General features: G+C 39.1%; 1 protein-coding gene across 2 annotated transcripts in view; it reads left to right on the forward strand.

The window, feature by feature from the left end:
• Nucleotides 1-14357, forward strand: part of SPG11 (SPG11 vesicle trafficking associated, spatacsin) — an 88612-nt gene that overhangs the window by 6286 nt on the left and 67969 nt on the right. For both annotated transcript variants that reach the window (XM_058737899.1, XM_058737901.1), the window contains 3 exons: nucleotides 8416-8553; nucleotides 8740-9188; nucleotides 10469-10614. In XM_058737899.1, the coding sequence (XP_058593882.1) occupies nucleotides 8416-8553; nucleotides 8740-9188; nucleotides 10469-10614 (733 nt within the window). The remainder of the gene's footprint in view (nucleotides 1-8415; nucleotides 8554-8739; nucleotides 9189-10468; nucleotides 10615-14357) is intronic.

The raw sequence follows: 14357 nt of genomic DNA on the forward strand, positions 1-14357 counted from the left end.
TAGCTTTTTTTTTTTTTTTTCCTGAGAGAGCAAGTAGGGGAGGGGCAGAGAATCTCACGCAGGCTCCATGCTCAGGGTGGAGTCTGATTCAGGGCTTGATCTCAGGAGAATGAGATCATGACCTGAGCGCAAATCAAGAGTTGGACACTCGGTTAAGCGTCCGACTTCGGCTCAGGTCACGATCTCGCGGTCCACGGGTTCGAGCCCCGCGTCGGGCTCTGGGCTGATGGCTCGGAGCCTGGAGCCTGCTTCCGATTCTGTGTCTCCCTCTCTCTCTGCCCCTCCCCCGTTCATGCTGTGTCTCTCTCTGTCTGAAAAATAAACGTTAAAAAAAAAAAAAAAAAAAAAGAAGGGAAGATTCCTTTAAAAAAAAAAAAAAAAAAAAAAAGAGTTGGACACTTAACTGACTGAGCCACCCAGGTGCCCCTTGTTAGCTTTTTTAAAAACCAGTTTAATTTCTCTATTCAGCTAGTTCATGTTCTAGCAACTACATAGTGAGGTTGTTACTGTAAAATTGTGCAAATGATCGTTGGCTACCTTTATTTATATCAAGATTTTGCTTTTGATTTATATATGTTTTACATATAGCTTATATCATCATGTAAGTTACAAAGTAATCAAGCACAGTTTTAAAAATAAGTACACATTGGGGCGCCTGGGTGGCGCAGTCGGTTAAGCGTCCGACTTCAGCCAGGTCACGATCTCGCGGTCCGTGAGTTCGAGCCCCGCTTCGGGCTCTGGGCTGATGGCTCGGAGCCTGGAGCCTGTTTCCGATTCTGTGTCTCCCTCTCTCTGACCCTCCCCCATTCATGCTCTGTCTCTCTCTGTCCCAAAAATAAATAAAAAACGTTGAAAAAAAAATTAAAAAAAAAAAAAAAGTACATAATGTATAGTATAGCACAGTTGACTATTACACATTATTTATTCCTTGCTGTACATTAAAGTAGGACAAAAATGGGATTTACCCTGTTTCAGAATTGCTTCTTATGTGGCTTAGGTTCCTGGAGCCTTGGGGATTACTTTTCTCTTAAAGAACTTTGATAATATATATTAAGGTAGCTTTCTCCAGCTAAGTACTTCCTCAGCTGTTTCCCTTGAAGGACCCACCCCAGTTACTGTCTAAATATATTAGTAAAAATTGAAGGCTTATTTGTGTTACTTTTAGATTTAGATATTCAAGTTGCTTCTGATTTTGTAATGTTTGAGAGAGGTATGATGTGAGAGGCATATGTAAATACCCCAATCTGTATATTGCAACTTATCTAAAAGTAGGCTAGTCCGTATTTATGACTTGTGGCCTTCAGGGCCATTCAAAACCATTAGGATTTTTGGTCCTAACTTAACATGAATGAGATAAACAAATCCTTGAGTAATTGGGAAGGCACTTTGATGGGTTTTATTGCCTATCGTTTGGGTCACAAGAAAGGATAAATTCATTTTCACATACCTACTGAACCTCTTCCTACTGTGTTTTTTTTTTCTTTTGTTTTAAATGGACTTGACCTTAAAAAAGAAAAAAAATCTTTGAACAAAGATGATTCGCACTTTCTCAGATCATATGCTTGTTTACAGTAGGCCATTTTTACTGACTAAAACATACCCTGGTATGTAGAATTACGTTCTAATCTACCTTGGAAAATAATTTGATAGATGAAGAGGGGGGAAAGCCTACTCAGCCACTCTGATCCTTGAGTATAGGGAACATTCCTGTGGATGTTTTTTGTTTTGTTTTTGTTTTAAGTTGATTTATTTATTTAGAGAGAGAGCAAAAGTGGGGAGGGCAGAGAGAGAGAGGAGAGAGAATCCTAAATAGGCTCTGTACTGTCAGCTCAGTCAGTCCCACCAACTGTGAGATAAAGACCTGAGGGAAAAATCAGTTCCTTAACCGACTGAGCCACCCGGGTGCCCCCCTGTGGATGTTTTGGTAACACTTCAAGAGAACTCTGAAGACTGCACCATGCACATTGTTTGAACAAATTGCATTGAATTCAGCTACTGTTACATCACCCAAAGAAGAGCTGGTGTTTGCTTACCAGTAAACTTAGGAATCTGAATGAATGATCTCTATTTACTAATTACATGAATGCTCTTTAATTAGTATAATTTCTGGAATAGACTGTATTTTCTTGTTTTTTTAACTTTTATTAAATGTTTTATTACTTTTTCTTAACATTTATTTTTGAGAGAGAGAGCACAAGTTGGGAGGGGGGTGTGGGGAGAGAGGGAGACACAGAATCTGAAGCAGGCTCAAGGCTATGAGCTGTCAGGACACAGCCCGATACAGGGCTTGAACTCACACAAGTTGTGAAATCATGACCTGAGCTGAAATCAGACGCCTAACCGACTGAGCCACCCAGGCACCTCTAATTTTTTTTTTTAATTTTTATTATATTTTTTGAAAGAGAACTCGCAAGCAGAGGAGGGGCAGAGAGCAAAGGAGACAGAGGATCCAAAGCGGGTTCTGCTCTGACAGCAGAGAGCTGGAACTTAGGATCAGTGAGATCATGATCTGAGCCCAAGTCAGACACTTAACTGACTGAGCTACCCAGAAACCCCTGCATATTTTTTTAAATTTTTATTTTTTTAAAATTTACATCCAAGTTAGCATATAGTGCAACGATGATTTCAGGAGTGGATTCCTTAATGCCCCTTACCCATTTAACCCATCCTGCCTCCACAACCCCTCCGGTAACCCTCTGTTCTCCATATTTAAGAATCTCTTATGTTTTTGTCCCCTCCCTGTTTTTATGTTATTTTTGCTTCCCTTACCTGATGTTCATCTGTTTTGTATCTTAAAGCCCTCATATGAGTGAAGTCATACGATATTTGTCTTTCTCTGACTGACTGATTTCACTTAGCATAATACCCTCTAGTTCTATCCACATAGTTGCAAATTGCAGGATTCCATTATTTTTGATTGCCAAGTAATACTCCATTGTGTGTGTGTGTGTGTGTGTGTGTGTGTGTGTGTGTGTGTGTGTGTGTACACACCACATCTTCTTTATCCATTCATCCATTGATGGACATTTGGGCTCTTGCCATACTTTAGCTCTTGTTGATAGTGCTGCTATAAACATTGGGGTGCATGTGCCCCTTTGACACAGCATACCCATATCCCTTGGATAAATACCTAGTAGTGCAATTGCTGAGTTGTAGGGTAGTTCTATTTTTAATATTTTGAGGAACCTTCATACTGTTTTCCAGAGTGGCTGCACTAGTTTGCATTCCCACCAGCAGTGCAAAAGAGACCCTCTTTCTCCGCATCCTCGTCAACATCTGTTGTTGCCTGAGTTGTTAATGTTAGCCATTCTGACAGGTGTGAGGTGGTATCTCATTGTGGTTTTGAGTTGTATTTCCCTGATGATGAGTGATATTGAGCATTTTTTCCTGTGTCGGTTGGCCATCTGGATGTCTTCTTTAGAGAAGTGTCTATTCATGTCTTTTGCCCATTTCTTCACTGGATGATTTGTTTTTTGGGTGTTGAGTTTGATAAATTCTTTATAGATTTTGGATACTAACCCTTTATCTGATATGTCGTTTGCAAATATCTTCTCCCATTCTGTCGGTTGCCTTTTAGTTTCACTGATTGTTTCCTTTGCTGTTTAGAAGCCTTTTATTTTGATGAGGTCCCAATAGTTCATTTTGCTTTTGTGTCCTTTGCCTCTGGAGATGTGTTGAGTAAGAAGTTGCTGCAGCCAAGGGCAAAGAGGTTTTTGCCTGCTTTCTCCTTGAGGATTTTGATGGCTTCCTGTCTTACATTGAGGTTTTTCATCCATTTTGAGTTTATTTTTGTGTATGGTGTAAGAAAGTGGTCCAGGTTCCTTTTTCTACATGTCGCTATCCAGTTTTCCCAGCACCACCTGCTGAAGAGACTGTCTTTATTCCATTGGATATTCTTTCCTACTTTGTCAAAGATTAGTTGGCTATACGTTTGTGGGTCTGTTTCTGGGTTCTCTATTGTGTTCCATTGATCTGAGTGTCTGTTTTTGTGCCAGTACCATACTGTCTTGATGATTACAGCTTTGTAATACAGTTTGAAGTCCAGGATTGTGATGCCTCCTGCTTTGGTTTTCTTTTTCAAGAGCTTTGACTATTCAAGGTTTTTCTGGTTCCGTGCAAATTTTAGGATTGTTTGTTCTTGTTCTGTGAAGAATGCTGGTGTTATTTTGAAAGGTATTGCATTGAATGTGTGATTGCTTTGGGTAGTATTGACATTTTAACAATATTTGTTCTTCCTACCCAGGAGCATGGAATCTTTTTCCATTTTTTTGTGTCTTCTTCAATTTCTTTCATAAGCTTTCCATAGTTTTCAGTGTATAGATTTTTTACCTCTTTAGTTAGATTTATTCCTAGGTATTTTATGGTTTGGGTGCAATTGTAAATGGGATTGATTCCTTGATTTCTCTGTCACTTCATTATTGGTATATAGGAATGCAACCGATTTCTGTGCATTGATTTTATATCCTGCCACTTTGCTGAATTCATGGATCAGTTCTAGCAGTTTTTTGGTAGAATGTTTTGAATTTTCCGTACAGAGTATCATGTCATCTGTAAAGAGTGGAAGTTTGGCCTCCTCCTGCCTGATTTGGATACCTTTTATTTCTTTGTGTTGTCTGATTACTGAGGCTAAGACTTCAATACTATGTTGAATAACATTGGCAAGAGTGGACATCCCTGTTTTGTTCCTGACCTTAGGAGGAAAGCTCTCAGGTTTTTCTGCATATTTTATTTTCTAAGTGTGTTCTGAAGTTTATTTTTTATTTTATTTTACTTTAATGTTTATTTATTTATTTTGAGAGAGAGAAAGAGTGTGAGTAGGGGAGGGGCAGAGAGAGAGGGAGAAAGAGAATCCCAAGCAAGCTCCATGCTGTCAGCTCAGAGCCTGTCTTGGGGCTCTAGTTCACAACCGTGAGGTCATGACCTGAGCTGATGTCAAGAGTCAGACGCCCCTGTGCTCTGAAGTTTAAAAGTGTTTTTATCTTTCCTGACTCCTAGTTCTAGCTCTTCTTTCCCCCTGATACAGAATGTCGGTTTCTCCTTTTCATTTTATCCTTTGAGATCTACCTCTCTCATGAAGCCTTTTCTTACTAAAACCCCTTCGATTTGTAATTTTATATTCATTTTATAATTTTTCTCCTCTGTGGACTTCTGTAGCACTTTTGCTTTGAACTACAGTTTAGCACTTAGTTATGTAGTCTTGTATTATTTCTCTAATTTTTTCATGTTTTCTGTAGAGTTTGTAAGCAACTTGAGGACCCAAACTCAGGGTCTGTTCTTTCAGTTCATTGTCAGTGACTTTTCTTCCAATACTCTTACCCTGGCTTTGTCTTTGTTTGAAACCGTTCCTCCCTCAAATCACTACCTGCACTTCTCACTCCCTGACCACAGCTTCCCAAATTTTCTGTGTCACTTACTCAAGTACCCCCACTTTACTTGTCATCTGACCTCATTGGAATTTCCAGTTCATTTGACTTTTCACTCTCTAGCCTCCTCATGTCTTTACTCCCTCCCACTCCTCTCCCTTCTCAGCATAGATTCTGTGACTCATCATTTCAATCACTTTTTTTTTGCATGTGCCCTAAACTCTTGCTCCTCTCTGTGGTAGCACTTGGTCTGACAAAATCTTTTTTTTTTTTTTTTTTTTTTCTTTTTCACTCTGCCTTTTCTGCCCCTGCCCCCAAGCAACCAGGCACTTGTGAGAAAACCACAAAGGAAAATCGATACCACTGTGAGTTCACATTTGCTACCTTCAACTGGTCTCTCAGTATTGTCTGGAAATTTTACAATGATTTTTCATGAGCCCATTTTTTTATAACAGTGTTTTTAAACCTCCATTTTCCCCAGACCTCTGCTCATCTCTTTATCCCCAAGTCTTCTTAGGTAACTTTGTCTCCTACTCTATGGTGGAAGTAGAATCCATCTAATGAGAACTCCCTCAGTTTCTCACATTAAGTTACAAACCTACTTTCCTGTGCCCATCTCCTCATATTCCCTCCTATTAAAACAGATTCCCCTCCTTCCATGAAGGCCTCTGTGCTCTGTGCTCCAGATCCCATTTTTTTTCCTTCCTTCTCAGGGACCATTTTCCATTTGCTTTCTTTTTTATTTCTCCAACCTCTTTTTTTTTTTTTTTTTAGTTTCGTTTTTGAGAGAGAGAACATGAGGAGGAGAAAAGAGAGAGGGTGAGGGGAGAGAGAGAGAATCTCAAGCAAGCTCCACACTGCTAGCACAGAGCCCGATGTGGGGCTCTAACCCACGAACCATTAGATCATGACCTGAACTGAAATCAAGAGTCGGACGCTTAACCAACTGAACCACCCAGGTGCCCCTCCAAACTCTTTTAAGCATTAGATCCATATCTAATTAGTCACCAGATCCTAATCATTCTACCTCCTAAGTGTTTTTTGAATCTGTCTACTACTCTAAACTCCTTTGTTATCATTCTCACCCATGTCACTGTCATCACTTACCTGAACTAAGGTAAGGTAATGGTTTGTAATTGGTCTCCGCATGTCTGCTCTTACCCCATCAACTTCATGCTCTGTGAAGTAGCCAGAGTGATGTGTTAAAATGCATATCTTCTCAGAGAAACAGCCAGATATGAACACCTGGGGACAAGGTATCCACCTTTCATTTGGGGGGATGGGAAACTGCCTTCTCCATGCATCATCTTTTCTCCCTGTCCCCCGCCTTTTCTAGCTTTTTAAAAAATCAATCCTTGGGGCGCCTGGGTGGCGCAGTCGGTTGAGCGTCCGACTTCAGCCAGGTCACGATCTCGCAGTCCGTGAGTTCGAGCCCCGCGTCAGGCTCTGGGCTGATGGCTCGGAGCCTGGAGCCTGTTTCCGATTCTGTGTCTCCCTCTCTCTCTGCCCCTCCCCCGTTCATGCTCTGTCTCTCTCTGTCCCAAAAATAAATAAAAAATGTTGAAAAAAAATAAAAAAAATAAAAAAAAAATAAAAAAAAATAAAAAATCAATCCTTGATACATGTATGTTAACATATTATCTTCAAATTGTTGAAAGGGTTAATAGCGGGGGCGCCTGGGTGGCGCAGTCGGTTAAGCGTCCGACTTCAGCCAGGTCACGATCTCGCGGTCCGTGAGTTCGAGCCCCGCGTCAGGCTCTGGGCTGATGGCTCGGAGCCTGGAGCCTGTTTCCGATTCTGTGTCTCCCTCTCTCTCTGCCCCTCCCCCGTTCATGCTCTGTCTCTCTCTGTCCCAAAAATAAAATAAAAACCGTTGAAAAAAAATTAAAAAAAAAAAAAAAAAAAAAGAAAGGGTTAATAGCAGTATAAGTGCTCAAGGTTTAAGTGCCACTCTTTCTCCCCCAGCTACTCTTCTATATCTGATCATATTGCTTTTCTTATTTAAAACCCTTACTTAGCTTCCCTACCCCGCAAGATAAAACTAAAAATCCTTAGTAGCCCATAGAGTCTTGCACCATCTGTCTCCTGCCAACCTCTCCAGTCTCATCTCAGGCCACCTTGCTTCTTATTCACTATGCTTTAGCTACCTTTGCCTTTTTTTGTTTCTCAAAACACAAAGAAAAACCCTCTTTCTGCAAATACTCTTCCACCTACACCTGCACTTATATTTTGTCTTTCTAGTTGGTATGCATTCCCCTGATCTCAGCCTAAATCTTACTTTGTGGTGACAGTATTGTGAACGATTAAAAGCCTGGGCTTTATGGTCACATTGACCTGGTTACAGCTCCACTGTTTGTCTGGGCCTTTGTTTCCATATCTATAAAATGGGGGTATGTTTACCTCATACCTCATAGGGTTTTTGAAAGGCTTAGTTTATATAAAGTTTTATGGGCACTTGGGTGACTCAGTTAAATGTCTTCACGGCTTCTGGGCTCAAGCCCCATGTTGGGCTCTGTGCTGACAGCTCAGAGCCTGGAGCCTGCCTAGGATTCTGTGTCTTCTTCTCCCTCTGCCCCTCCCCCCTCACGCTCTGTCTCTCTCTCTTTCTCTCTCTCTCTCAAAAATAAATAAAATGTTTTAAAGTTTTAATCACAACATCTGCATTATCATAAATAAGTGTTCTTATTTCTTTATAAAGCTAACTGCCCATAAATGTCCAATTCTTTTTTCTTGATTGAGATATAATCAGCACGCAACATTGTATTAGTTTCAGGTGTACAACATAATGATTCAATATATGTATATGTTGTGAAGTGAGCACCACAATAAATCTAGTTAACTTCCATTACCACACATGGTTGCAAATGGGTCAAATTCTTAGGGCTGACTTTATCATTCTGCTATAAACAATGGAGAGAAGGAGTCCTGTTCAAAAAACCTGTCTATACTGTTCCTTCTATGTGACACCCCCTTCCCCTCAGTATTTAACAGTAGTAACACAGATTTGGATTCAATCATCATTGTTGACCATGGCTATCATTTTAAAATGTAGGCAACACCCAGGACACCTACTATGTGAAAGAACTCAAGAAGACATGCCTGTTGAAGGCCCTAAGGGGATAGATGAAGATGATCCTGTTAATTCTGACTACAACATGAAACTGACCAAGTTTTCCTTTCAAGTTGATAGGTACAGAAACTTCCCTCTTGGGTTTACTTTATTCCTTTTTTTTTTTTTTTTTTGGTCATACTCTACCTTTTTACTAAAGGGCTTTACAGAAGTAAACACTTTTTTTTTAATGCATCTTCTTCATGATATAGTGTTTTATGTAGTGCCTTTCACTGTAACAGGTGTGAGTTCTACCCTATCTTCCAGGTCTTGGAAAGCCCAGCTATCATCATTGAATGAAACAATAAAGAGTTCCAACCTGGAGGTTTCCTATTGTGCTCCGTGGTTCCAGAATATTTTGCATTTGGAGTCTCCTGAATCTGGTAACCCCAGTACCAGTATGCCAGGCTGGGCCTTCATTCCACCAGACATAATGCACAACCAGTATAATTTTCCACAGAAAGATCATGCCAAGACCAGGGATCCAGGAAGATCATGGAAAATAATGCACGTTCATGAACAAGAGGAACCTATTGAGCTTAAATGTATGTCTGTGACAGGATTCAGTGCACTGTTTACTTGGGCAGTGGAAAGGACGGGCTGCACCATTGTCCTTTGGGATTTGGAGACCCAGGGCCTGCAGTGCTTTTCCCTTGGCCAAAAGTGTATTCCTATAGACAGTTGTGGAGACCAACAACTCTGCCTTGTTTTGACAGGTGAGAATAACTCGTGTTAGGTTGAAACCCATTGCTAAGAGGTGTGCTTGCTTTCTTTTTTTTAAAAATTTTTTAATGTTTATTTGTTTTTGAGAGAGAGCGAGTGAGCATGAGCGGGGGAGGGGCAGAGAGAGTGGGAAAACAGAATCTGAAGCAGGCTCCAGGCTCTGAGCTGTCAGCACAGAGTCCGATGCGGGGCTTGAACCCATGAACTACAAGATTATGACCTGAGCCGAAGTTGGACGCTCAACCGACTGAGCCACCCAGGCGCCCTGAGAGGTGTGCTTTCTTAACATATTTTACTTCTGCTCAGGTGATGTTAGTGCCTACACTGTCCTCTAAGTGGTAGTCTTTCATGGGAAAACTTGGTGTTACTCTTGGTACTGTTGTCTCATCTATTTGATTTTTAATTAAGGTTATTTTTGCTCAGCTCAATGCTCTGACGCTAAAGTCAGAGAAGTGTCAGAGTAGTAAAGGTTGGTTTTATCCCAGGGAGTCTCCTCTTGACTTGTCTGTGCAAGCAACAGTAGTAAGCTGGCTGCTTCTGGGCCATATGTATGTGCACCACAGATTCATTCTATTGGGCTTGCACTATCTAGGCTTTTAAAGAAGACTGTATTATAAACATATAAAATTAGAGGATTTCTAGCTGTTATTGAAAAATTATTAGATCTGGCAACACTAGCCCTGCATTCCTCCGTAGTAATTTATGGGTTGAAGCTGAATTTTGGTTCTCTTAGATGGGCTGTTTTCTTGTTAGTTTTTTCTTGTATTTGTCTCACTACCCGTTTGATATTTCTCAGTCAGCAGTTATGCCATAACCTCCTACAAAGCTATTGAGTGATGCAATTGAACTATGTGTGTTTTTTTTTTTTTAATACTCCATATTTGGAAATCCTATATTTCTGTGTGTCAAGAGCGTGCTATTGGTTTTACCTTAGTGAATCGGATATATGACATCTCTGTAAATAGTTAAAAATTCCAGGCATTGATTGTGTGGATAATGTAAAGGAGAAAAGTGAGATTTAGTATTATTTCATCGGATGTGTTGTTCTTACAAGAATTTTCCCTGTGGTCCATTGTTGAAAAAATAAAACTCTTTTTTAAAAACATTAAAAAATCATGATGGATTAATCATGGTCATAGTAGTACCTGGTGCCAAATACATATATTTGTAATTATAGCACTGAAGTATTGCATAATTAGAAGTTAATGCATGTCATAAACCTAAAACCTAAATCCTGATAATTTATTTAAGGTAACTTTTATTTTTCCTGCAGAAAATGGACTCTCTCTGATTTTGTTTGGATTGACTCAGGAGGAGTTTTTAAATAGACTAATGATCCATGGAAGCGCCAGTACTGTGGACTCTCTTTGCCATCTCAATGGTTGGGGGAGATGCTCAATCCCCATCCATGCACTGGAGGTAACAATATTAAATGTCCACATGACTTTGCTTGATTATTTTCTGTCATAGACTCTTACTTGACAGAAGATTTGGGAGAATTCATTTAACCTAGCAGCAAAAAGAGCTATAGTCTTTACCCAACCATTTGCTTAGTTCTGGTTATTTCAATACACTAATTCTGCTTAGGAATTCTGCTTACCATTTTTGGTCTTAAAAGATAAAAAATTATAGTAAAAACTAAAAAAGAAAAAGTTGCAAAAAATGAAGGCAACAATAAGATGGTAAGACTAAATGAAGTAGAAGTAAGCTATGGAAATCACAAACAAAAGTGACCTTTTATTTCTACCTTATGGTCCCTACTCTTCTTTTTTTTTTTTTTTTTTTATTTTTTTAAAAAAAAAATTTTTTTTTCAACGTTTTTTATTTATTTTTGGGACAGAGAGAGACAGAGCATGAACGGGGGAGGGGCAGAGAGAGAGGGAGACACAGAATCGGAAACAGGCTCCAGGCTCCGAGCCATCAGCCCAGAGCCTGACGCGGGGCTCGAACTCACGGACCGCGAGATCGTGACCTGGCTGAAGTCGGACGCTCAACCGACTGCGCCACCCAGGCGCCCCTGGTCCCTACTCTTCTAATCAAACTATGGAAGCAGCATAACCTGAAAAATTTGTATAACATTTTGTAGTTCACACTTTTTTATATGCATTATCTAGTTTTGTCTTAAAATAACATGAGATGATTTGGGTAGTCTTTTTTTTTTTTTTTTTTTGTAAGTTTATTATTTATTTTGAGAGAGAGAGAGAGAGAGACAGACACCAGAGGAGGAGGGGAGAGAATCCTAAGCAGGCTCTGTGCTGTAAGCATGGAGCCCAATGTGGGACTTGAACTCATGAACTGAGAGATCATGACCTGAACCGAAATCAGAGTCCGGGGCTAAACTGAGCCACCCAGGTGCCCCTGGATAGTTTTTATTCATTTCATTTTACAGATGAAAAACCTTAGGCTCAGAATGGTTGAGTGAGTGGCCCATAGCAATACTAACAAGAACTGGAGCTAGAATCAAAGTCAAGGTACTTTTCTGTACATCACACAGACCCCAAAAGTTAATAATGTTGTATGTGAGTTTGTATTTTTAATGACAGCTTTATTAAAGTATAACACACATACCATAAAATTCACCCATCTAAGGAGTATAGTCCACTGATTTTTAGTGTATTCAGGGTTGTACAACTATCACTGTTATGTAATTCCAAACATTTTCATTACTTCAAAAAGAAACTCTGTATCCATTAGCAGTCATTTACCAGTTCTCATGGCTGCTAAGTCCCAAACAATGATATGCCTTCTGTCTCTGGATTTGCCTATTCTGGACATTTCCTATACATGGAAATATAAAATATGTAGCCTTTTATGACTGGCTTTTTTCACATAACATATTTTCAAGGGTCATCAATGTTGTAGCATATATCAGTACTTCTTTTTTTGTATGGCTGAATAATATTCCATTATATGGATGTACCACATTTTGTTTATCCATTCATCAGTTGATGGACATTGGGTTGTTTCCACTTTTTAGCTATTGTAAGTAATCCTGTGAACACTGGTGTACAAGTTTTGTGTCATATGTTTTCATTTCTCTTGGATATACACCTAGCAGTGGAATTACTGGGTCATTTAACTTTTTGAACCGCAAAATTGTTTTTCACAGCAGCTGCACTATTTTACATTCCCACCAGCTGTGTGTGACGAGGGTTCCAAGAGCTCCACATCCTCACCAACACTTGTTATTGTCCACCTTTTATTATAACCATCCTAGTAGTTGTAAAGTCAAAATTAAGTCATTGTGTTGTTGTTTTTTTTTTAAGTAAGCTCTATGCTCACTGTGGGGCTTGAATCCATGACCCCAAAATTGAGAGTCACCTGCTCTACCTACTGAGCCAGCCAGGGACCCCTCATTGTGGTTTTGATTTGCATTTTCCCAATGAGTAATGATGTTGAACATGTTTTCATTTGCTTATTGTCCATTTGTGTATGTCTTTGGAGAAATGTCTATTTAAAGCTTTGTCCATTTAAAAATTTTTTTCTGTCGTTGAGTTCTAAAATTTCTTTATATTTTCTGGGTACTGGAATCTGATGACTTTTAAATATTTTCTCCCATTCTGTGGGTTTTCTTTTTACCTTCTCGATGATGTCCTTTGAAATACAAAGGTTTTGAATTTTGATAGTCAATTTACTTTTTTTAATCTCTAGTGCTTTTGATTCATATCTAAGAAATCATTGCCTAAACTGAGGCAATGGGGTTTTACAAGAGTTTTATCATTTTGGCTCTTACGTTTAGGTCTGTGATGCATTGTGATTAATTTTTGTATTAGCAAGGGATTCAGTTTCATTCTTTTGTATATGGATACTCATTTCTTCCAGCACCATTTGTTGAAGAACTTATTTTTATACACTACAAAATATCATTGAGAAAATTTGAGTAATGGGGAAAAAAAGAAAATTTGTCACCTATAAATCCATTATCCAGAAGTAATCATACTTATTTCCTTGTGGTTATTTTTCTTAAATATTAATGTTAATAATGTGTAATTTCATTAATATTCTTATCAACCCTGAAGGTAAATACTGTTATTAATCCCATTTTATTCATGAGGGAACACAGACAGGTTAGGAAATCTAATTCAGATATACGTGAATAGTGTTTTCCGATATTACATGAATGGTGATAGTTAGCCAGGATTTGAACCTAGGCAGCATGACTGCTGAGCCTCTGTCCTTATATAGTGTTCATGCCTATGTGTGACTTTAATTAGGATTGCATGGTATGTAAGAGATCACAACTAACACCACAGAAATACAGACAGTTATAAGAGAATATTATGAAAAATCATATGCCAACAAATTGGGCACTCTGGAACAAATGGATCAATTCCTAGAAACATATAATAAAGGATTGCATGGTAAATGGAGCATTGTCTTGGCCTTAGTCTCACTCCATATACAAATGAGTAAATATATATGATTTTAGTGATAACAACAACAATAATAAAGCAAATATCTTGTACCCACCATCCCAGCAAGAACTGGATTAACATTCTTTTTTTTTTTTTTTTTTAATTTTTTTTTAACATTTATTTATTTTTTGAGAGACAGAGATGGAGCATGAGCAGGGGAGGTACAGAGAGAGGGGGAGACACAGAATTGGAAGTAGGCTTCAGGCTCTGAGCTGTCAGCACCGAACCAGACATGGGGCTCGAACTCACGAAGCTTGAGGTCATGACCTGAGGCGAAGCCGGTCGCTGACCGACTGAGCCACCCAGGCGCCCCTGGATTAACATTCTTGAATGTGTGCCCCTCTCCATTCTATTCTCTTACCTCACTCAGTGTCAGAGTTAACTATCATTCTGAAAATTTTAACCATGCCCTTGCTTTTCTTTATCTTACTCCACATAAATATATCTTCAAATAATGCTATTTAGTTATGGCTATTGTTGAATTTTGCATATAGTGGTACCATGGTATATATTCTTTTGGGACTGTTTTTTTAACACTAAACATAATATTTTGTGATTCATCCAGTGTTAGTTTGTATAACTGTAATTTATTCAGTTTCACTCCCATATAGGATCCTATTGTATCAATACATCTTTACTTATCCACCTTTAGGTTTTTTCCAGTTGTTTTCTATTATGGACAAGTCACTATAAGCAGTACACATCTACTGTAGCGCGTGTGCAAGAGTTTCTCCGTGGTGGTAGTAG

Source organism: Neofelis nebulosa, chromosome 7 (genome assembly GCF_028018385.1).
Source record: "Neofelis nebulosa isolate mNeoNeb1 chromosome 7, mNeoNeb1.pri, whole genome shotgun sequence".
NCBI lineage: Eukaryota > Metazoa > Chordata > Mammalia > Carnivora > Felidae > Neofelis > Neofelis nebulosa.